The sequence below is a fragment of the Saccopteryx leptura genome, chromosome 3 (genome assembly GCF_036850995.1).
Source record: "Saccopteryx leptura isolate mSacLep1 chromosome 3, mSacLep1_pri_phased_curated, whole genome shotgun sequence".
In the NCBI taxonomy this organism is placed as follows: Eukaryota; Metazoa; Chordata; class Mammalia; order Chiroptera; family Emballonuridae; genus Saccopteryx; species Saccopteryx leptura.
The window spans coordinates 4,142,384-4,166,580 of record NC_089505.1 but is presented as its reverse complement, the minus strand read 5'-3'; the positions used below and the strand labels follow the sequence as shown (position 1 = coordinate 4,166,580).

The window sequence follows — 24,197 nt, the reverse complement described above, 5'->3', positions numbered from 1 at the left end:
GTGGCTCCACTACCCTGCGAGCTCCTCCATGGTGAGCTTAGGGAGGTCGGGCCTTGGGTGCAGTGGCCCTAAGTGACCACTGTCTGGCACCAGGAGACCCTGCAGGCTGAGCGTCTGCTCAGGGGGGCCTGTGCTCCCCGCTCAGACAGACACAGCCGATGGCAGGAAGGGGCCGGGTCCTTCGTGTCACCAGGTGTAAGAGCTGGAAGCCTTCCAGCATCACTGACCTCAGCACCGTGTGTGCTCAGGCACGGGTCCCAGGAGCACAGCGCCCATAGCCCGCTCCTCTGCTGTCGCGGAGGCCGGAGAGCTGGGCTGCGTGCCTCCACCACGTGCCTGCAGGTGGCAGTGGGCCCGCTGCCTGCAGTGTGTGTGAGCCTCACACAGTGGGGCCTGGGCTCTGAGTGCTGACACACTTACCTACCGGGATACACGTGTGCTGTATTACTCTGTGAGGCTTTATGTTTCAACTAACGTGAAATTGGAGCTTTAAATACTACTTTGTTTATGGACACGTAATAGGATGGTGCAAAAATAGGTTTATGGTTGTTTGTATAAAATAATATAACAATACAAGAATCAACTCCATTTTATTTACTCACCACTGTAAACATACTGTTGCCCCACCCTGTATTTTATTTTAATTCTTTTTTGTTAAATATGTTGGGGTGACTTTGGTTAATAGAGTCCTATAGGATTCAAGAGTACAGTTCTGTGATACACCATCTGTACATTGTGTTGTCCGCCCACCTCCCAGATTCAGGTCTCCTGTCACCATGTGTTTGGTCCCCTTAAGCCTTTACTGCCCCCAGCCCTTCCTCTGGTGCCGCCATGCCATTGTCTGTGTCTCTGAGTTTCAGTTTTATGTCCCACAGATGAGTGAAATTACGTGGTTCTTAGCCGTTCCTGTCTGACTTGACTTTGCTTAGCATGGCGTTCTCACCATCCATCCGTGCTGTCGCGATGGCAGGGTCATCCTTTCTCGTGGCTGAGGAGCATCCCACTGAGAACACGCACCATGCCTCATGCCTCCCTCACCCGGCCCTCTACCGAAGGACAGTTAAGAGGGCCATTTTTGTTTATTTATTCATTTCCTTTACTCTTATAGAAACGAAGGAGGCAGTAATAAAGTCCTAGTTACAACTTTTATTATAGAGGTCCCATCCTCAACTTTTCCTCCTTCGTATTGTGAAGCAATCACAGAAATAACTAATCCACAGTGGGTGACAGAGTGTACAGCTCCTTTATAACGGGTTTCGTTTGTCTCAGACAACAGATACTTCTTAGACTGGAATGAAAACGCAGTCACGATGATACACTAACGGGATCACAGTCCGGTTGTAACTCTGGTCATCCAGAGCATTTACAGAGTCCAGTCTAAGATCCCCCTATTCTAGAGAGACTAAAAGCACATCCAGCAGCACGCGAGACTACCGTGTGCACTGTGACCGAGTGGGTATTGGCAGCAGAGGGACGAGTCACGTGCACACATGGATTGCATGTGGCTTGTCTTCAGGTCCCGTCAGTCAGCAGGCGAGCACATCTGCACCGGGGGACACCCTGCGGCTGACAGCGTGTTTGGGGGAGCCCAGCTCACAATCACTCAGGGTGGAAGCAGAGGCCAGTGGCCTCATGGGTCATGGTCCTGCCAGAGCAGGGAGATGTCACAGCACGGGTCAGAGAAAAGGTTTCCGTTCTGTAGCATTTGGCTCTAGGACCGCAGACAGCAAGGTTGGACTGGCCAGAAAGGTGGTTGAGTTCAGCCAGCGCCCAACCTGAGTTGTTCCCTGTCCCCACCAGTCACTAAGCAGCCTTCGCTGCAGCCGCTGGGCCCATGGCGCTCACGCATGTTCTGAGCATGAGATGCGTCCCCCTGTGCTGAGCTGACGTCAGCCGGGTCACAGCCTGCGCCTCGCCCTCTGGGCTCGTGAAGCTGCTGCCGTGAGGCTGTGTCACTACAGTCACGGTCATAGCCAGGAGACGCAGGGTCTTCTCAGTCAGAGGGACTTCCTGGTAGCGTTCCAGCATAGTCATCATCTCAGAGATGGTGGACTTGGCTACACTTTGTAACTGGAAAGCAAAATCATGTATGTGAAAGTGCTTTTTACACTGAGCGCCTTGTGCAAGCAGAAGGCCGTACAGCCCTTGCTGTCGGAGAGGTGGCCACCCAGAACCGACTGCTGCATGCACCGGAGGACGCTGTGGGCGTGTGCGGACTCCCGAGGGTGAATGACGCAGAAAGACGGAGGGCAGGGACATAGTGTGCACATGCAGCTGTACTCCAGAGCGGCAGGAAGCAGACAGCATGTAGTGGATGTCTGGTCTTGTACAGAAATGCACTTTAATAACTTTACAATTTAATATATCTCGTCAGCCAATCATGGTAGCTTACGACAAGTGAGAACACTCAAAAACCAATTTCTGGTAGCACCATGATGACTGAAAATGAAATAATTAAAATACTATTAGTGAACCCACAAATTTTACACATCTTAATTATCTCAACCTTTTTTCTGTTTGGAGAAAAGCAACCCATTTTTGTCTCAATTACAAATAAAAACTTGAAATTCTCAGAGGGAGGAATTAATGTGGAAAGTATTTAGAAGATGCCCATATAGGAAGAGAATTCTGGGACAGTAGAATCGAAGTGACCAGCCTTGGGGCCTTGCTGGGAGGGACATGCTGCACTGTCCCCCGCCCCAAGGATGGGAGGGAAGGTGGCCCGGGCTTGCTCCTGTGTGATTGGCGTTTCGTGTGTGAGCTCTTGCGCGTGAGGAGAATGTTCAGTGTGCTGACGTGCACTTTACTTTGAGGTTGTGGGCACATTCTTCCAGGGCAGTGGTGGTCAACCTGGTCCCTACTGCCCACTAGTGGGCGTTCCAGCTTTCATGCTAGGTGGTAGCGGAGCAACCAAAGTATAAATAAAAAGATAGATTTAACTATAGCAAGTTGTTTTAAAAAGACTTATTCTGCCAAACTTAGCGAAAATCTGACATAAAGTACTTGGTAAGTAATTATTATTATATGCTTTAACTTGCTGTAACTCTGCTCTATAAATTTTATAAAGTAAAATTACTTCCCTACTTTATAAATCACCATGACTGTGGAACTGGTGGGCAGTTAGAAAATGTTACTACTAACAGAGATACAGAAGTGGGCGGCAGGTATAAAAAGGTTGACTACTCTTGTTCTAGGGTAGGTCAGAGTTCATTACGCTTGCTGGAGTGGACAAGGATATAGGTGACTTTTAGCTCATTAATTTTCAGCATAATATTAAAAGCACTACACTTTTTAATTTAAGAAGAAAAATTTTTTATTTAAATACTTTACATTTTTCAGGCCTTCAGTTACTTGATTAGACATATCCACAAACTAGGTAGGTATGCAGTCCAGTCACTGAGATTTTGTGGCAGCAGATGATGTTACCATCACTGAAATAGTTAATTCCAGTGCTGGTTTCGTTGTTGTAGCTGGAAGAGAAGGCACAACCCAATCCATTCATCATTTCAGACTGTTCTTCTGTTCCCCCCAAACCTGTCATTGGCGGGCCAGGTGTCCCTGGCTGACTGTGCTACTGCCAGCCGGGGAGAAGCCACAGGATCGAGCTTGCGCTGGTCACTGGTGGTGTGTTTGTGTCTCCGCAGCTGGAAGGGCACAACATCTTCTCCACGCTGAGCTCCAGCGAGTACGAGCAGGTGCTCGAGATCATCCGCAAAGCCATCATCGCCACCGACCTGGCGCTCTACTTCGGAAACAGGAAGCAGCTGGAGGAGATGTACCAAAGCGGCTCCCTGAACCTTAACAACCAGTCCCACAGGTAGGGGGTCTGCCAGCGGGGAGCTCTGAACCTCAACAACCAGTCCCACAGGTAGGGGGTCTGCCAGCGGCTCCCTGAACCTCAACAACCAGTCCCACAGGTAGGGGGTCTGCCAGCAGCTCCCTGAACCTCAACAGCCAGTCCCACAGGTAGGGGGTCTGACAGCGGCTCCCTGAGCCTCAACAACCAGTCCCACAGGTAGGGGGTCTGCCAGCGGGGAGCTCTGAACCTCAACAACCAGTCCCACAGGTAGGGGGTCTGCCAGCGGCTCCCTGAACCTCAACAACCAGTCCCACAGGTAGGGGGTCTGACAGCTGGGAGCCCTGAACCTCAACAACCAGTCCCACAGGTAGGGGGTCTGCCAGCGGCTCCCTGAACCTCAACAACCAGTCCCACAGGTAGGGAGTCTGACAGCTGGGAGCCCTGAACCTCAACAACCAGTCCCACAGGTAGGGGGTCTGACAGCTGGGAGCCCTGAACCTCAACAACCAGTCACACAGGTAGGGGGTCTGCCAGCGGGGAGCTCTGAACCTCAACAACCAGTCCCACAGGTAGGGGGTCTGCCAGCGGCTCCCTGAGCCTCAACAGCCAGTCCCACAGGTAGGGGGTCTGCCAGCGGGGAGCTCTGAACCTCAACAACCAGTCCCACAGGTAGGGGGTCTGCCAGCGGGGAGCTCTGAACCTCAACAACCAGTCACACAGGTAGGGGGTCTGCCAGCTGGGAGCCCTGAACCTCAACAACCAGTCCCACAGGTAGGGAGTCTGACAGCTGGGAGCCCTGAACCTCAACAACCAGTCCCACAGGTAGGGGGTCTGCCAGCGGGGAGCTCTGAACCTCAACAACCAGTCCCACAGGTAGGGGGTCTGCCAGCGGCTCCCTGAGCCTCAACAACCAGTCACACAGGTAGGGGGTCTGCCAGCGGGGAGCTCTGAGCCTCAACAACCAGTCCCACAGGTAGGGAGTCTGCCAGCGGGGAGCTCTGAACCTCAACAACCAGTCACACAGATAGGGGGTCTGCCAGCGGGGAGCTCTGAACCTCAACAACCAGTCCCACAGGTAGGGGGTCTGCCAGCGGCTCCCTGAACCTCAACAACCAGTCCCACAGGTAGGGGGTCTGACAGCTGGGAGCCCTGAACCTCAACAACCAGTCCCACAGGTAGGGGGTCTGCCAGCAGGGAGCTCTGAACCTCAACAACCAGTCCCACAGGTAGGGGGTCTGCCAGCGGCTCCCTGAGCCTCAACAACCAGTCACACAGGTAGGGGGTCTGCCAGCGGGGAGCTCTGAGCCTCAACAACCAGTCCCACAGGTAGGGGGTCTGCCAGCGGGGAGCTCTGAACCTCAACAACCAGTCCCACAGGTAGGGGGTCTGCCAGCTGGGAGCCCTGAACCTCAACAACCAGTCCCACAGGTAGGGGGTCTGCCAGCGGGGAGCTCTGAACCTCAACAACCAGTCCCACAGGTAGGGAGTCTGACAGCTGGGAGCCCTGAACCTCAACAACCAGTCCCACAGGTAGGGAGTCTGCCAGCGGGGAGCTCTGAACCTCAACAACCAGTCCCACAGGTAGGGGGTCTGCCAGCGGCTCCCTGAACCTCAACAGCCAGTCCCACAGGTAGGGGGTCTGCCAGCGGCTCCCTGAACCTCAACAACCAGTCCCACAGGTAGGGGGTCTGCCAGCGGCTCCCTGAACCTCAACAGCCAGTCCCACAGGTAGGGGGTCTGCCAGCGGCTCCCTGAACCTCAACAACCAGTCCCACAGGTAGGGGGTCTGACAGCTGGGAGCCCTGAACCTCAACAACCAGTCCCACAGGTAGGGGGTCTGCCAGCGGGGAGCTCTGAACCTCAACAACCAGTCACACAGGTAGGGGGTCTGCCAGCGGGGAGCTCTGAACCTCAACAACCAGTCCCACAGGTAGGGGGTCTGCCAGCGGCTCCCTGAACCTCAACAACCAGTCACACAGGTAGGGGGTCTGACAGCTGGGAGCCCTGAACCTCAACAACCAGTCCCACAGGTAGGGGGTCTGCCAGTGGGGAGCCTGGCAGCTGTGATCAGAGGCCACGCACCTCTAAAAACAAGTGCAGCATTCATTTTTTGTGCATGTGGGTGTCCCGTTGCTAAAGCGATTGTCTTTATCCACTGTTTGGGTTTTGCTTTTTTGTCAGACATCAGTTGACTATGTTATGTGGGTCTACTTGAGGGCTCTCTGTTCTGTTCCAGTGATCTATTTGTCTGTTCTCCCACTGTGCTGATGACTACAGTAGATTTACAGTTAGTCCTGAAGTCAGGCGATGCCAGGCCTCCAACATTGTGTGGGCTATTCTGGGTCTTAGGCCTCTGTACAAACAAGCATTTCATTTTGGGAGGTGCTAATATAATAGGTACTATATTCCTAATTTATAATTTCACTTGTTCCTTGCCAGTACGCAAGGGAAGCAGTTGACTTGTGTGTGTTGACCTTGTATTCTTCCGTCTCTGTGTAATCACCTGTTAGGTCCAGTTGTGTTCTTGTCTGTTCTTTTGGATTTCCTACAGAGATAAACATGTCATCTGTGAACAAGGACAGTTTTATGTCTTCTTTCTCAATAAGTATATCTTTTATTTCCTTGTATTGTCTTACTGCATTGTTAAGGACTTCTGGTCTGATGTTAAAAAGGAGAGTTTAGAAGAAAGGATACCCTTACCTTATTCCCCATCTTAGGAGAAAGCTCCTGGTCTCTCCCCATTAAGCATGATGCTAGCCGTACATCTTTATCAAGTTGAGGTTACCCCGTGCCTAGTTTACTGAGAGCTGCCATCATGAATGAGTGTTGAGTATTGTCAGGTGAATGTCATGCATCTGTTGATACGATCATGTGATTTTCTTTGGCCTGTTGGTAATATGATAGATTAAATTATTTTTGAATATTGAACTAGCCTTGCATACCTGAGATATATCCTACTTGGTTGTGTGGTGTATAATTCTTTTTGTGCAGGATTGGATTGGATTTGCTAAAATTCTGTTGAGGATTTTTTTACATCTGTGCTCATGAGAACTGTTGGTCTGTAGTTTTCTTTCCCTGTAATGTCTTTGTCAAGTTCTGGTCTTGGGGTAGTGCTGGCCTCATGGAATGAGGGAGTGTTTTCTTGCTTTTATGCACAAAGAGGGATTATAGCGAATTGATACAATTTTTTTTTTCTTCAAATGTTTGATAGAACTCACCAGTGAACCATTCTGGGCCTGGTTCATTCTGTTTTGGAAAAGTTATTTAGTATTAACTCAATCATCTTTAATAAATAAAGTACTTTCAGATTGTTTTTATTCTTGTGTATATTTTGGCAGATCCTGCAAGAAGTTGGTCCATTTCATCTTGGTTGTCAAACTTGGGGCATAGAGTTGTTCATGATATGTATACCTGGTCACTTTTTCATGTCTATGGGATCTGTAGTGATGTTCTTTTCTCATTTCTGATATTAGTAACTTGTATCCTCTCTCTTTTCTTCTCAGTTAGACTTGACAGAGGCTTATTGATATAATTTATCTTTTCAAAAAACAGGTTTGAGTTTGATTTTCTCTGTTGATTTCTTATTCTCAATTTTATTGATTTCTGATCTAATTCTTATTTCTTTTCTTCTGCTTACCCTGAATTTAATTTGCCATTATTTTTCTAGTTTCGTAAAGTGGAAGCTTATAGATCTTCTCTTGATTTCTTCTGTGACTTATGTTGTATTTAGAAGTGTGGTGTTCAATCTCCAAGCATTTAGAGATCTTTTCCCTCCACTTTTCTGTTATTTGTACCTTAACAATTCCATTGTTATCTAAGAGCATACATTATATGATTTCTGTTCTTTTAAGTTTGTTAAGGTGTAGTTCATGGCCCAGAACATGGTCTACTTTGGTGAATGTTTTATGTGAGCTGAAAAGAATGAGTCTTCTGCTGTTGTTGGATGAAGCAATCTATTGATGCTAACTGTATCCAGTTATTTGATGAAGTTGTTGTGTTCAGGTATGATCATTCTAACTTTCTGCCTTCTTGATCTATTTCTGAGAGAGGGGTGTTGTAGTCTCTTGCTAAAAGAATGGATTCATCTTTTCTCCTTGGAGTTCTGCTAATTTTTGCTACACATGTTTTGATGTTCTATTGTTAGGCACATGAAAATTTAGAATTGTTATATCTTCTTGATGAATTGACCCCTTTCTCATTATGTAATGCTCTTATTTATCCTTGATAACTTTTCTTGCTTGTAAGTCTACTGTATTTGACATGAATATAGCCACTCCCATTTTCTTTTGATTGGCATCAGTGTGGCATATCTTTGTCCACTCATTCACATGTAATCTTTACGTGTCTTTTTATTTAAAGTGGGTTTCTTGTAGATAGCATGCAGTTGGGACCTACTCTGATGGTCTCTCAATTCAGGGTGTAGTCTTTGATATTTAAAACGATTATTGATATTGTTGAAAAATATCTGCCATATTTGTTACTGTTTTTATGTTCTTGGCTTTGCTCTTTGTTCCTGTTTTTGTGTTCCATTCTTTTCCATCTTTTGTCATTTATTTCATCATTTCATGTGATTGATTTTTTTCTGCTTTCTGAGCACATCAGCTATACAGCATTTAAAAGCATTTTTTAGTAGTGGCCCCAGAATGAAAATAGTTTTTCAAAACTTAGATCATAAGAGCATGAAAGTTTGCTGAACATCTTTCATCATAAGAAAATCCAAATTAGAACCACAGCAGTGTACCACTCACATTCACCAGAATTGCCACAGTTTAAAAAGAACAACAATACCAAGGATTGGCAAGAACATGAGACTATCAAAGTACATACTAATATGTGGCTGGTTGGAGTATAAAATGTACGGCTGCTTTGGAAAATACTTCTTAAGTTTCTTATAAAGCCCAACGTAGGTTTATTTTGCGACCCAGAAAACACATGTTTACACAAGACATCAACACAACTGTTCACAGAAGCATTCTTCATAACACACCTGGACAGGAAGCCACTCGAGTGGCTAAGAATAGGGGAATTAATAGACAGTTTCTAGCATTTATACCATGTATTTTTATACTGTTTTTATTTTACTGTTGACTTCAGCTTGTCAGCATGGCAAACAATCAAGCCTAGGTTTTGTGATGTGATCTCATAGGCTTGCACATCGGCATTTCGTGTTCTGGTAGCTGGACCGTGTCTTACGTGCACACTGAGGCTGGCGCCTGCCACCCTGGTGCCCAGTCCCGTCTGGCACAGGCCGCTGGGGCTCGGGGTCTCGTGTGCTGGAGCACAAGACTCCCTTTTCCTCACACGTGTCCGCTGGAGCGTGTCAGTCATCGCCATGTGTCTTCGTGTTTGGGAAAGTGTCTGGTCTGCAGGAAGTGAATCCCAGGGACCAGTGGCTTCCACTCGCTCTCCTGCCGTCACTGCACCTGCCCCGACACGCTGTCCTGCCCCTTCCTGAGCGATGCCCGCTGTCGAGCCCGACCCCAAACCATGGCTGCGGGTCCAGTCGCGGAGGCCCGGGGGCGGGTGCTGACCAGCTCTGTGCTCCTGTGTTCCAGAGACCGTGTCATCGGTCTGATGATGACCGCCTGCGATCTCTGCTCTGTGACAAAACTGTGGCAAGTGACAAAACTGACAGCAAACGACATCTATGCGGAATTCTGGGCTGAGGTACGTCCTTGACTGTGACCTGTTGCTGGTCGAGGGGAATGGGACAGTGAGGAGAGAGCAGCTGTGCAGGTGGTGGGGGACGATGTGTCAGCTGCTCCTGCTGCAAGTGACTTCAGAAAACAAGGACTGACCCCTGTCTGCACAGGAGAAACGTGGGAGCCGTGTTGTCGCGTCCGACTTGAATACGTGTAGATTCTCTGATCTCAACCGAAAGCCCAGGAACCCCGTCACCGCACAATAACGCAGCCATTTCCCTGTTTAATAGTCGCTCTGTCATTCATTCACTCAAAAAACGGTTGCTGCTCATCTGCTTTAAAACAGGCCCTGAACAGGTGTTTGGAAGGACGCAGAGCTTCATGGGCTCTGCATGCCTGTGGTTAGGAACTCGAAAGAAAGGTCATTTTGTGCCCCTGACAAGTGAGGCTGTACCAAGATAGCAGAGCGTTCAGCAGCAGGCGTGATACTCCCAACATGGCACACAAGCATGTATGTTACCTGTGTTTGAACACCTCTTCCTGAGTAAACAGAGTGATAGGAAATGTGTGTTTTACCTCTTAATTTTCCTGTCTACGGCCACACCACCCTGAACGCGCCCGGTCTCGTCTGATCTCGGAAGCTAAGCGGGGTCGGGCCTAGTTAGTACTTGGATGGGAGACCTCTTAATTTTCCTTCTGGGCCACCCACGAGTAAGTGGAATAGACTTCTCCTGTTTACGGCAGCCCCTACATACCGGGGCTCCTGCATATTCAGAGCGAGTGACTAGGAGAAGCAGTCACGAGGAGGGAATGACACTGTTCACAGGGCCTGAGCAGGGCCTGTGGCCCGGGACGTGCTGGTGAAGGCCCGTGGCTGTAAGCTGCCCAGCCGCACTGCCCGTGACCCTGCGGTTCACTGGAGCGTTATTGGTCAGAAGTCCCCTCTCGAGCCGCCTCCGGTCCATCGCCTGTGAAAACCGTTGGGAGAGCAGGCAGGGCAGGCCGGCTGTCCGTGCCTCGTCTGCCCTCCGCTCTGTCCTGCGTGTCTTCCTGTGGTGTCTCTCTTCTGCAGTGAGCCCGGAGAGGGTGCTGGGCTCTGAGTGCTCGTGCCAGGGGGCCTCGGGATAGACACCAAACAAGAACACGCTCTGTCTTCCATCGTCTTAACTTTTCATTATGTCAGTTGCCAAAAACATGACTCATTTTGAGAAAAACGAATGGATGCGGGAAGAGCCTGTGAGCAGCACTGCTCTGTAACCGCCGGTAGCCGAGAAAGCTGACTGTGCCTGCCCCCTCCCTTCAGGGCGACGAGATGAAGAAACTGGGGATACAGCCCATCCCCATGATGGACAGGGACAAGCGGGACGAGGTCCCCCAAGGCCAGGTACGCACAGGGGGGGGTACCCCAGTCACCTGGGGTCGTCCAGGTCGGGCGGGGGGGTGTACCCCAGTCACCTGGGGTCATCCAGGTCGGGTGGGGGGGGTGGTCCAGTCACCTGGGGTCATCCAGGTCGGGCGGGGGGGGTGGTGGTCCAGTCACCTGGGGTCGTCCAGGTACGCACGGGGGGGGGGGGAGTGGTCCAGTCACCTGGGGTCGTCCAGGTCGGGCGGGGGGGGGGGAGTGGTCCAGTCACCTGGGGTCGTCCAGGTCGGGCGGGGGGGGGGGTGGTCCAGTCACCTGGGGTCATCCAGGTACGCACAGGGGGGGGTACCCCAGTCACCTGGGGTCGTCCAGGTCGGGCGGGGTGGGGGATGGGGCTCGGGCACCATCGTGAGTCTCAGGTACGGTGGGTGGGGTTCCAGCTGTCAGTGGAGGCCGGTGGGTGTGTCTCGGGTCTGGAAGCGAGGGGACACCTCTGCCTGCGCCCCAGCCCCCGCCTCACCTCTAGGGTGCGTTCAGTGCCCTGTGAGCCCCAGCCCCCAGCAGACCTAACGTCGAGGTTCCTGGTGAGCCAGGAGCCCCCGAGCGGTCTCCCGCGGCCAGAGCGCTAACGCCCTGTGTCTCTTGCCGGTGCCGCGGAGCAGCTGGGCTTCTACAACGCGGTGGCCATCCCCTGCTACACCACGCTCATGCAGATCCTGCCGCCCACGGAGCCGCTCCTCAGAGCCTGCAGGTACCGGGACCCTCGGGTGGGGCGCAGGATGGGACGGCGGGAGGGAGCGGGGGCCCTGCTCCCTGGACGCTTCTTACCCACGTCGTCCTCGTCTCATTGCCCTGTGGCTGTGTGGCCGCCCAGGCCTCGCGGGCTGTCAGGAGCCTGATTTACAGAGTCACTCACCAAACAGGAACGGGAATGTCTCTGAGGGCTCAGCAGTCCCCTCCCGTCCTGTCTGAGAAGGACAGGCCAGGGCCCTGTGTCAGCGTGTCTCAGGCGGGAGCTCAGCTGAGGCAGCACTTACAGCATGGGAGTCGTGGGCCCGGAGTGGGGGTCTTCCTTCTCTTTCAGTTTCCTCTTCCTCCCCAGGGAGAGGGAAGACACCTGTTATCTGTTCCTGTTTCTCATCTCTCATAACCTTTCTCTGTCTTTATTTTTTTATTTGAATCTGTTGGGATAATATTGGTTAATAATATCGTACAGGTTTCAGGTGCACAGTTCTACATGACATCATCTGTATGCTGTACTCTGTGTCCCCAGCCCAAGTCATGTCCCCCTTGTCACCATGTGCCCCCTTCACCCTCTCTACCTCCCCCCCCCTTCCCTCTGGTCATTACCACACTGCTGTCTGTGTCTGTTCTTTATTCTTTTTTCCTTTCTTTGCTTAATCCCTTCACACTTGTCACCCAGCCCTATCTGTAACCCTCCCTCCCCTCTGACAGCCGTCAGTCTCTTCTCTGTGTCTGTGAGTCTGTTCATCTATTTTGTTCATTAGATTCCACATATAAGTGAGATCATACAGTACTTCTCTTTCTCTGACTGGCTTATGTACTCAGTATAATAATGTAATGTCCACCCATGCAGTTGCAAAGGGTGAGATTTCCCTTTTTTATGGCTACACAATACCCACCCCCCTCTGTGAATGGACCACAGCATTTTTACCCACCATCTACTGAGGGCGCGTGGGCTGCTTCCAGAGCTTGGCTGTTGTAAATCACGCGCATTGAACATAGGGGTGCACATATTCTTTCAAATTAGAATTTCGTGTTTCTTCAGCTATGTTCCCAGAAGTGGCATTGCTGGGTCGTAGGCAGTTCCATTTCTCATCCTTCGAGGCAATGACACTACTCTCCACGGTGGCTGCACCAGCCTGTGTTCCCACAGCAATGCACGAGGGTTCCCTCCGCTGTTGAAACTTACAAACTCATGTTTAAGGGAAAGTAAAAAACAGCACCAACAAGAGCTTTACAATCCTGTGCTTTTCTGTTTAAGTGAAACACAACGTCCACTTTGCTTTGTCGAGCCACAGCTGCCCCTCGTTAGTAGTTGCTCATTAAAATGATTTCTTGGGGGTGCCGCTGAAGAGAAATGGAAGTATCAGTTGCAGTCCAGTCTCCAATTGTAAAAAAATAAAAAAACATATCTGAGGCAATAGTGCAATTGTTACTTCCTGCTTCTGGACCGTCTGTTCCGTGCTAAGTGTTTCAGACGGGCGAGGGCGTGGTCGCGGTCATCGGTGGGTCTGGAGCTGTCCCGGCAGCCTGGACGGGTTCTCGCTCTAGTGAACTTGACAGAACCACACCGACCCGTAAGGGCCGTTTTGACTGTATGAACACTTAGTTCACTATGTCTCCTTGAGAAAAACAGCCAAGTCAGTGTGTGTCTTTTCTGTAATATAGCCAGAATAGTTGCTGTAGGTTCTGGGGAAATGATACACAATGATCTCCTGAAGTTGAAGTCGCTGCATCTGCCAGGTGTGTATTTTAGGGCTTTCTTCTGTCCAGAGTTGTCTCAGCACACGTGTGCTCTGTAGGGACCTTTGTCGGTGCCAGGGTTGCCTTCTGACACGAACTCCACGTGTCAGCAGGCAAAATGCAAGGCGGGGAGAGGCGAGATCCCTGCAGGTCCCCGTGCGGGACAGGAAGGCGGCCACCCGGGGCGGGTGTCCCACGACAGGCAGCCTGTGAGCCACAGACACAGAGAGAGGGACGGGAGGGCAGGGAGAATCGAGGCCTGTGAGCCACAGACACAGAGAGAGAGACGGGAGGGCAGGGAGAGTCGAGGCCTGTGAGCCACAGACACAGACACAGAGAGAGACGGGAGGGCAGGGAGAGTCGAGGCCTGTGAGCCACAGACACAGACAGAGAGAGAGACGGGAGGGCAGGGAGAGTCGAGGCCTGTGAGCCACAGACACAGACACAGAGAGAGACGGGAGGGCAGGGAGAGTCGAGGCCTGTGAGCCACAGACACAGACACAGAGAGAGACGGGAGGGCAGGGAGAGTCGAGGCCTGTGAGCCACAGACACAGAGAGAGAGAGAGACGGGAGGGCAGGGAGAGTCGAGGCCGTGTTGAGACTGGAGTCACCAGGGCACGGGGACGTCTCTCCTGTGACGAGGAGATTCAGAAGTGTGTCAGGTGGAACTCACGGTGGCGTGTTATGTGTGATGTGTGGCAAGTGTAGCTTGTGGTGGCTTTCTATGTACGGCAGTGTCTACAGTGAGGCACCCGGCAGCTTCCGATGTGATGTGGCCTCATTTCCACCCGCAGAGCAGGGACGTGCTGGTTGTTTCCAGTGTCCCTCAGTGTCCCCACTCCCTCCCTGTTCACTGACCCCACGCCTCTCGGCAGGAACACGATGGCCCTCCTTCGTCCTTCGCCTTCTAACCAGCTGAGAATGGCCTGCCCTGAGCCCCTGAGCCCCTGAGCCCGGCTTGCTTTCTGCCCTTGGAGTCTGGGGCTGCGATTCCCCAGGATTTGGTGGTTGGCAGCTACCTCTTCTGGGAACACTGAGCTGCGGTGCCCAGTCAGAGGCCCATGGGGGCCGGCCGGGCCAGCAGGTTAGCTGCTGTGAGGGTCTGATTGCACCAGAAGCCATGTCCCCGAGTCGCACGTGGGGCGGGGTGGTTGATTTTTGAGGCACAGTCCAGAAATCCTTTTAAAGATGGGCGCATCCTCCTAACCCTGCATCTCTTGTCCTAGGAACAACCTCAGCCAGTGGGAGAAGGTCATCCGTGGGGAGGAGAGCGCCGTGTGGATCTCGTCACCACCACTGGCCCTGGGCCCCTCAGAGAAGCCCTCTGTGAAGATGGACGACTGACACCCGCCCGGGGGGCCGTCCGCCTACAGACGCTCACCTCGCTTCTTTGACTTTCTTCCTTTTGTTTTTGTGGGGCGACGGGAGGCCAGCCTCACCCAGAAGGTGCCACCAAGTAGCGACGTCCCGCAGGTGACCCCGCCCGTCTCATCTGAACGCCCCCGGGCCCGAGACCAGCGCCCGCGGGACCCTGCTGGCTCTGTGAGCCGCAGCCAGGCCTTCACGAACAGGACAGGCGTGACTCCCGAGGGTGCTGCTGTGTCTTTCCAGCGAGGGGTTGAAATGGTACTTTCATGGTGTTGTCGGCTCTCGTACCGACGTGACTCTGATGCCATTGGTTACAAATTGGAGTTTTTATATGTTACTGTTGTGAGTGTTCATGTGTGACCTACTTGTGATTAGTGTGACTTGTAGCAGACGGCCTCAGGGTGAGCGTCAGTGAGGTTCCTGCCGTTCAGTGATGGAAATGGGTTCTAGAAGTCAGGGGGTCTGAAGTGTGTGATCTAATCTGTACTCAAGGCTTAGGTGAGCAGATCTAACACGGAAGGGGTAGGTAGACCTTCTGTCCCCGGGGCAGAGCGCAGATGTGTGTCACCAGGGAGCTCAGGCGTCCCGTGTCAATTCACACGTCAGAGGACACTTACAGAAAACCCTAGTGCACTCTTGGCAAACTCTCTAATCGTTTAGCATAAAGAAATCAATAAAAGCAAGGCACGTACATTTTCTAATGGACAGGTCTTATCATTGCAAAAGGTAAATTTTGACTGATGATTTTTTTATAATTTTGTTTGATGTCACTGAAAAATTTTTAGAATCACATTCCAAATGAAAATTTTATTCTACAAATTATTTCATTACCATTCATTTTTTTTTCCCTAAAATCAGATTACATCATCACCTTTAATTCTTTCGTAAGGTTTCCCCCCACCTGCAGTATCCTCTTCCCTGTGTCCCTTCCTCCTGCTCCTCTGTGGTCCTGCGCGGGCTCCGGGTCCCGACCGGGAAGGAGGGAGCCCGCAGCCGTCAGCCAGAGCGGCGTCTGTCCTCCTGCAGTATCCTCTCCCCTGTGTCCCTTCCTCCTGCTCCTCCGTGGTCCTGCGCGGGCTTTGGTCCCGACGGGGAAGGAGGGAGCCCGCAGCCGTCAGTCAGAGCGGCGTCTGTCCTCCGCTCCCCTCCCCGCACAGCCGTGTCTGTGTGGCAGCCCGCGGTGCCAGGAGTTTCTTCTGTCGAGTTTGTGCTGGGTTAATGTCCCCCCACCATGTGAATGTTTGGGGAAGTGCACAGCAGTAACCCTCTGGTGTATACGCCGAGGAGTGTAATTGTGGTCCGTACGAATGCTGTAAAGATTCTTAGCGTGGTGACCAGTCCCCTCTGGACCCGTGGTGAGTCTTGACCGGAAGGAATTCCACGTCTCGGAACGGGACAGGCTGCTCCCGCAGACACAGCCGACTCACCATTCACGTGGCAGGAAGCTGGAATCCTGCTTTTAATAAAATAAGTTTTAAATACTCTTCTACACACTCAACACTGTACACATGTTGTTCATAGGGGCCTGGTCTTTTGCAAAAAAAATAAATCGGTTGTTTCTACAACGTGGTTTATTTATGTTGTAGCAAAGGGAGCTGTACATAAATGTTCTTATTTTAAAATTAACACTATGTGTTCAACTTCCTTCTGGGCTTCTGAGAGTTGTCATTTTCCCTCCGTGGAGCCCGTTTGCGATTGTAATTACACAACGTGGGGTAAAGGAAGTAGCCGAGACGGGAACACCACTCCAGCTAGATGCACACCTGCGTGTAGCTGTACACACATATGTACGTATGTGGACACACCTGCCTGTGGCTATACACACACATGTACGTATGTGGACACACCTGCATGCAGACACACTCGTGTGTGTGAGAGAGCAGACACCTCCATGAAAAATAAAAATCAGCCGTGTTGAAATAAACATATGCTGTTTGATCAAGGGCTGGCTAGGAAGCTTCCTCCGTCGTGTGGGTGTTGTCATAGAACTGGATTTTAAGATGTTCCATGTTCCACGGAATCCAAATTTATGAGACGGCCCCACCTGGTTCAACTCCAGCCACAAACGTGAATGTAGTCACCTCCTTAACTTGGAGATTGAATCACACAGGGGGTTGGGCAACGTGTAAGGTTATTGTTTAATTAAAAGGATTTTAAAAGAATGCATGAATTCTGCTTCTTGATATGGAAAACAGTTCACAGTCGGGGTGGGGGGTTCTGTGGCTCTGTGGCATTTGAAGATTGCTGTTCTGATGGTTATTACAGGATATTCTTTGATCTCCATTTAGCCAGTGGATTATGGGACTGACCTCTGAACAGCTTCCCAAAGAAAGAGGGAAGAATTGATTGGTTGGTGGATTTCTTGTGAAATACTGTCATCATAGAGACCAAGTTTGAGCAAAAGACTGGGTTCTGATGTGAACTAGTAATATTGCTTTTATCATGTGTGAGATTTACTTAGGAATCATAGATTTGCCTAACCTAAAGGGCCCCACAATGAGATGTTAATTACTAATCTGTTTTTGGAAAAAAAGAGAAAGAATACCACTAAGGGTCATTTTCCATGTGGGCAGATATAGTTAGCAAACTCTAGAGTTCTGATCTCTTTTCCCCACATCTTTTCTGAAAAGGGCCGATGGTTTCTATTACCAGAAGTTTTGACGAGCTGCTCGTGAAGGTGGTTTTTCACACGGGGCCAGGTCTTGTTCGGGGCTAACCTTGGCAGCCCGGCCCTGAGCATAGGCCGAGTCGTCGATTTGCAGGCGTTCTCATGGTTTGTTGCTGATGTGTGACAGACCAGGGTTTCCATGATCAAATGCCACTGCTCCATTATTTCTTCCAGAGGTAGCAAGTTTATTTCGTTAATTAGAAATGTTCTTTGGAAAACGCATGCCAGACGACCTGAGGAACTTGGGCGGTGGAAGAACATTCTAGAAAATGCAAGCATCTTCTTAGTTCGTAGAGAACTTGAGAGGAGCGCAGTGAGTTTGGAAAGTGCTTCTCCGAGGTGGCTCTCTAACCAGGGTGGGGACAGGGACCCGTGCTCCGGCTGGCTGCGGTGATGTCTGAGAGGTGTGGGAGCCGCCCCTGCTTCCCGTCCTTCCTGACCCTGCTCGCAGAGGCCGGAGAAGCGTCCCTGCAGGTGACCCGAAGGGCCACTCGAGGCCACCGCTCACAGCCACATGAACAGACCTCTCTCGAAACTAGATTTGTCCCGAGCGGGTTTCCTCTTTTCGGCATGCTTTCTAGATTTTGTTTTTTTAACTTCGTGCAGTCTCGGTGAACTTGGCTTTACGGGGATGTTCAGTGCACTGGACACGTCTGCACCTGGCGCACGTAGCTGCTAAGTCCTTCGCCTGCCTACCCTCAGTTTCTAAAGTGCATTTGGTCTGGAGCATTCTCAGCTGCTCTTTGAACTCAAAATAAAGGTTTTGAGCTTTAACCAGGACCGAATTATTCACCACGCCTTGGGCTGTGCCTTGACTTTAAGATATTGTAATCTTGCTTCTGCAGTCACTTTTTTTTTTTTTCTCTTTGCTTTTCTTGCTTAATTCTAATGGAAGACATTTTAGGGGACAGACCCATGGTGCATGGGACCCAGTGCAATGAGCAGGACCATTCTCTCCTCACAGATTTCACTCTGATTTTATTTGCATGGACCCTGGTGATGACAGCCCATGAATGTTGTCTTTTTTTTTGCAGCTTTCAAGAACTGTGATGTGATTTTTGGGGGGTTCAGGTACATACGCATGGGTTTTTAGATTTCGAAAATCACTTCTCTCTTTATATATATTTCCAACATGCTTTCTGCACTTGCCTGACTTAGAGTTTAATTCTTGAATGACATTGATTTAGTCACACCCGTGCATCTCTTCTATTGCCAGTGTCAGCTAGATTTACCGTACAGTGTACCTTAGCTGAGTGTGCAGTGGGGGTACGGCCCCCTGCTTGTCAGGAGTCCCTGGCTGTGATGTTTTTACATTTGCATAAGTGTTTACCTGCTACACACTTTGCAGATGTTTTTAAAAAGTCGTATACTAAATTGAAATCAGTGATATCCAATCCAGCATACCTTTTTGCTTTCTGGTTTTTTTTTTTTTCTTCTAACTGGACGTTTTGATTGTGTGAAGCATTCGATACATTGATGTGATTGATGTTAAAAATAGCACAAAAAAAAAGAAAAAGAAACAAGTTTCAATGGTATTCTGGTTCTAAATTATTACAAGATGAAACAAAGAGAAAGACACCAGTGTTTCCCAAGAAACACGTTCAGAATCCATAGAAGCATCGCTCTCTTCCCTCAGACCCGAGGTTTGTTCCTCCGTGCCCCAATAGGGCAAAGCGGTGCCCTGTGGCCTCAAGGGGGTGTGGGACTGACACTCCATGGGCCCACGTGGCTCTGCGGACACAGGTGAGATCACCCAGGGACTCGGACAGAAACTTCCAGCTGTATCCGGGTTGCCCAGTAGAGAAGTCAGTTAGCAAAGGTGTTTTTTAGCTGTTAGTGAGGTACCGTGTATTTACAGAAGCCAAAATGGGCAGTTTTTATTGCTATTGCAAGTTGAGTTTTAACAGGGTATTGATTGCTCACCTAAAGTACCATCAAGTGACGGGCCACGCAGTCCTATAGAAGTGACATAGGGGAGTGTTTCCCTACGATCTGTCGTATGGTGTATATTCTGTGTGTTTCTTTAGCGTGCAAACTGAAGGTACAGTATATTTACCTGTAGGAGAAGGCATTGGTTGCTGTACAACAACAACACCCCTACCTGTCCACCAGACCCAGCCCAGTGACGCATTTGAAATAATGTGCTCGCCCAAACACTGTGAAGCGGTTACCAAAATTTGTAGAAATGCAGCATTTTGACTCTTTCTGAAAAGAAAAGATGACTTTCATTCCAAGTCCATATGAACAAGAGCTCCTGTCTCCCTCCCTCAGGCACCTGAGAGCCTGCTGGGGACAGTGTCCCGCCCCTGCGACCCCCAGAACTGCTGGGGTGCAGTCGGTCACACGGCTCACAACGGCAGTGCACCCCACAAACCAGTTTATGGTCGACGACCCCATGCCCCAAGGGCTGCCGGGCTCACTTTGGAAGGAGAAAGAGTTTCAAGTGAACAATACCCAACTGTGTGGCAGTGGATGAGTACATTTCAAAACACAAATTATTTTCTATGTATAACAGAAACCTTTGTAAAGATGCACACGTGCAATCACTTAAAGGGGTCTCCACTTGGCATTTATACACTATACATACTGTACATGTGTGTAACTTTTTCATGTATTCATTTGCAGTCTTTGTATTTAAAAGAAGCCTTTCCTGCCATGTTTGTATGATAGAACGGTCGTCGTTTATTACAGCCTAAGGCAAAGTGTAAATAAATTTGTAATTCGAGCAGCCGGTTATACATGCATCTGTGGGTGTTACGTTGCCAAACCTACATTTGTTTTACTCACATGCTTAGGAGCAGCGGGAAGTCTTCTGTTGATATGTAATTATACATATAAAGTATATATATATATCTATATATATGTATGATACACGAAGTGTATTTAGAGATGTTCATAATTTTAATGGATAACCTTCGGTGTGAATAATTTGAATACAGAGTTTTTAAAACATCACCTTCCTCGTTGATCACGTGCCGTCATTTGTGGGGAAGGTAAGAGGCACTTGCGTGTGTCGAGAGGAGGCGGCTCGGGAAGTTGGGGTGCAGACAGACGCTCCAGGCTCTGTTGCTAGGAGACAGCTAAGTTCACGCAAGAGGGATGTGGGATGTTTCGCAGAAAGGGTGAGAGAGCAGCGTTGCGTTTTACTGAGTGATGGGTTAACTCCACTGCATCGTGTCAGAGGGTGAGGAAGATGGGGGGCTGGTCTTTCTGAAGGTCTGCTCCTGATCCTTTCAAAGCTGCTGAGACCCAGGCCCCGCGAAGGTGCCTCCGGGCCGTCAGGGACCTGGTGACAGCTCACAGTCCTCGTGGCTCAGGGGGCAGCAGTCCAGGGTGCGTGCACGGTGAGGCACCAGCCCGGAATTCTTTCTGCCGCAGTGAAGAACGTTCTAGGCTCAGCCTCACGGCGTGTTGTGGTAAGTCCACTCACGGCTTTATCTTTAAAGCTCCACTTAGAGAATCTGTGTTTCTCGGGCTGTCTCCCCTCATCACGAGGGGCAGATGGGCACATGACAAATGTTTGAAAGACATGATACATATTCAAGGCCCAGGTTAGAGGTCAGCTCCCCCCTAGACCTCCACTAATCATGAACCAGCGAGAGCTAACATTGGGAGTGAAGAAAATCAGTATTTACCGGAATAAAGACACATGCCAGTGTCCACAGCCCTGTTAACTAGACAGAAGTGCCCAGAGCCTCGAACTAGGATTCTCCGCACTTCCCAGCTCTTCCCTGGCCCTGGCCTCTGCTTGGGCAGGACTGGGAGTGCTCTCGAGAGGGTTCTTATTAACTGGTCACTCCCTGCGACACTAGAAGATGTCTACTGCGTTCAGATAAATGTCACGGGTTCATCCATCCGTAAACGTGCTTGGCAACACAAGGCGCCCACGGGTTCTGCCAGGCCGATCTGAATTTGAACCCGTATGTGAACGGTGCCCACGGGGCTTTAGCACCGGCCTTCCCGGACCTCCAGTGCACCTCCCTCACATCTGTTACCTACAGCGGGGGGAGCCCCGAGGAGCAGCACCTGCTCAGACGGCCCTCTGTCCACCCCGTGCCTCCCGGCCCTGACCGGAGAGGGTCAGAGGCAGGACAGGCGGTCCCGTGGGTCTGGGTGCAACGTCACCTCACCAAGCCTCTTGCCACGTTCTGTCACCACCTCTGTGCTGCTCCTATCTGTAACCACTGCCGTCAGGGTCACGGTGCCATGAGAGAGGGCGGGAAACACACACTTACAGACCTGACCGGCACACCTGGGCAATACGAGGTTTCTCTAAGTCTGCAGTAGACCCCCCTCCCCGCTACGCACAGAGTCTGACCGGGCGGCGTGAACGAGCTCCGTCCATCTGCCCCGTCCCCCCTTCCAAATAAAACAGGAGCCTCCGCCCTTCTCACACGGTTGACATTTGTCCTCGACGGCTGTTGAGCAGAGAGAGAGAGAGAGAGAGTGATCAGGAAATAAAATCAGAAGTTATTCGAAACATCAACTTCCAAATTCTTATTTACCAATAATGGTCGGCACTCCGATCACGTCTAGCCTTTTGGAAGCCGGCGTCAGAGTTTCTGTAGAGAACTCTTGTTCTTAGAGCATGCCACCTGCTCAGTCATAAGAAAAAAAAACAAAACAAAAAATTTATTTAACACAGAATGACCGAGACATAAATACACTAGTCTACGTTAAGAGAACACGGGAAAGGTATGCCTGACCTTGCAGTAATTAACTTGGGGGGGGGGGGGAGGTTTGTATTAAAACACCCTGTTTTCTAAGCCTTGGGGGTCGATGGAGTTTTGTCCACATGAAGTCATGACTAGGGGGTGGGACTTGGAGGGCATTAGCCAGTTCCACCTTCCAACAGCCGTCCGGGATCCTGACCTGTCACTCCTGACAGACGGTCACCCGACTTCGCACCATTCCAGGGGGAGAGGAACACACAATCACAGTGTATGTAAACCAGGCCTCTGTGTGCAGCGCCAGTTGCCAGAACATTCTATCTACCGTGGTTGTGGGATCTGCAGCTTCATAACATCTACCCTGAGATAACCAGTTCCCACGCTAAAAAAAAAAAAAAAAGAAAAAAGATAAATTGATCTAGGACCTTGTGCTGTCCTGACAGTGTTTCCTCCCCACCCCAGAGTGTGCCCTTGGCCTTCTGCTGGGCCATTCCTCTCTCCAGAGTGAATTAAAGTTCACGGACAGACACTCGTCTGGGCATCCGCCCCCCACTCCACCCCCGGCTCCCGTGGCTCAGCCACAGGGAGCTCGTGGGCTTCCCGAGCTGCCCACGTCCGCCCACGACATGCCACACAAGGTACTTGCTACCCCGTGAGTCAGCTCCTCACTGGAAGTTCAAGTGCTTCCCCCCCCCCCTTTACAGCAGGAGATAAATTGTGCATCGCTGTGTTCTTAGCCGAGTGTCAAGAGCATGTGCATACAGCGCTTATTTATTTTTATCCTTGTGAACGCAGAAATGGGATGAGCGGGTGCATGGAGAAATGACTTCGCTGGGACCAGGGTCTCGGCTGTAGGGTTTCCGCGGGGTCGCTCAAATAATTTCACCTGTCCTCTGGCACCATCTAGAGGTGGGAAGCAGACTCGCACGAGACCCACAGAAACACCTGTCCGGGGCGGTTTGCGAGGTGGGCGGGGCCGGGTGGCCAGCAGGCCTGCAGGTCGTCGGAGCAGTCTGGCCTCAGGGAGGAAGATCCCGTCTGCATTGGGCAGATGAATTCATTCCAGGCATCAAAGTAGTGAGTCAACACGTTCCTGCCTCAAAGTCTTCGTGGAACCGTTTAGAAACGGGAGAGTCACAGGTGAGTTTTGAGGCTGGGTACCGACTTGACCGCTGACTTCCTTGACCGCTAGCACGTGAGGGGTGGACTGGCTTCACTGGGTGTGTTTCCTACCACGCAGGCTGGGTCGGTTGAAACGCAGGTCTTGGGAATACATCAATTATTTTCTTCCGGATCTAAACTGAGATTAGTCAATTTCATATAAAATGAGCTAAATCCATCTTGTGCCAACGAGCGGAGTGAGTGAGGGCAGGCTGGTCACTGGAGGTGACTCACTTCCCAGGACTGTCTCTGCCCAGGTCGGGGAGCCTGTCCCTGTCGCCTGCCCGTGGAAGGAGCGTGGAGAAGTCCCGTCACCTGCCAGCCTGCTCAGGGCGGAAACCGTGGGGTAGTCTACAATCTAACGAACCTCGGGTCACTTCACCTAATGGCTCAGTGGTTCTGAGCAGGAAGGCTCGTGGTCTCAGGCCCAGCAGGACAGGAACCCAGGAAAAGACCCAGGAGAAACACCTGGCTTGCCACACATTTGATCCCAATGATCATTGATGGGAGGTCGGAGACAGAGCATTCCTCTCCTGGGTCGAGGCTTTGATCCCTTCTGCACTTGGTCATTTTCATGTTGACCTTTCTAGTTGTGGCTGGGCCCCCGGACCCTGTCAACCCTGGAGAGAGGAAGTCAGTAAACACTTTGTTACCTGTCACCAGGTGAAACTCAGGTGCCCCTAATTATGGAGCCATCTGAGCACCCAGGGCTCGTGGCGACTGCAAGGCTTCCAAGCGCCCACGTGTGCAGTGTCTGACCAGCACCCGTGGAAATAAAAGAACCTGTCTGTGCCCAGAGCCTTCCCGGGCACCTGCTGACTTGATCTAACTTCCTCCTCGCACCTCTGAGCGGTGAGTGTTGTTACCTCTCTCGGTTTAGGGCCCAATGCAGGGAGGCGGCACAGAGCTCGTCCCTGAGCACGGCCGAGTCACCCACCCCCACTGCACCCCAGTGCCCTCTGGGTGGAGGGGATTGGAACAGGGTCAGCTCTCAGAGATTGGAAAGGACAGATGCCAGGCTGTTCCTCCCGTGGCCCAA

At 50.9% G+C, this 24,197-nt stretch overlaps 1 protein-coding gene across 2 annotated transcripts in view; it reads left to right on the top strand.

Annotated features, from left to right (window-relative positions):
- The window catches only part of PDE10A (phosphodiesterase 10A), a 415,008-nt gene extending 394,882 nt beyond the window's left edge, over positions 1–20,126 (top strand). For both annotated transcript variants that reach the window (XM_066372810.1, XM_066372809.1), the window contains 5 exons: positions 3,645–3,817; positions 9,355–9,466; positions 10,745–10,825; positions 11,467–11,555; positions 14,518–20,126. In XM_066372810.1, the coding sequence (XP_066228907.1) occupies positions 3,645–3,817; positions 9,355–9,466; positions 10,745–10,825; positions 11,467–11,555; positions 14,518–14,635 (573 nt within the window). In that variant the 3' untranslated portion in view covers positions 14,636–20,126. The remainder of the gene's footprint in view (positions 1–3,644; positions 3,818–9,354; positions 9,467–10,744; positions 10,826–11,466; positions 11,556–14,517) is intronic.
- The last annotated feature ends 4,071 nt before the right edge of the window (positions 20,127–24,197 follow it).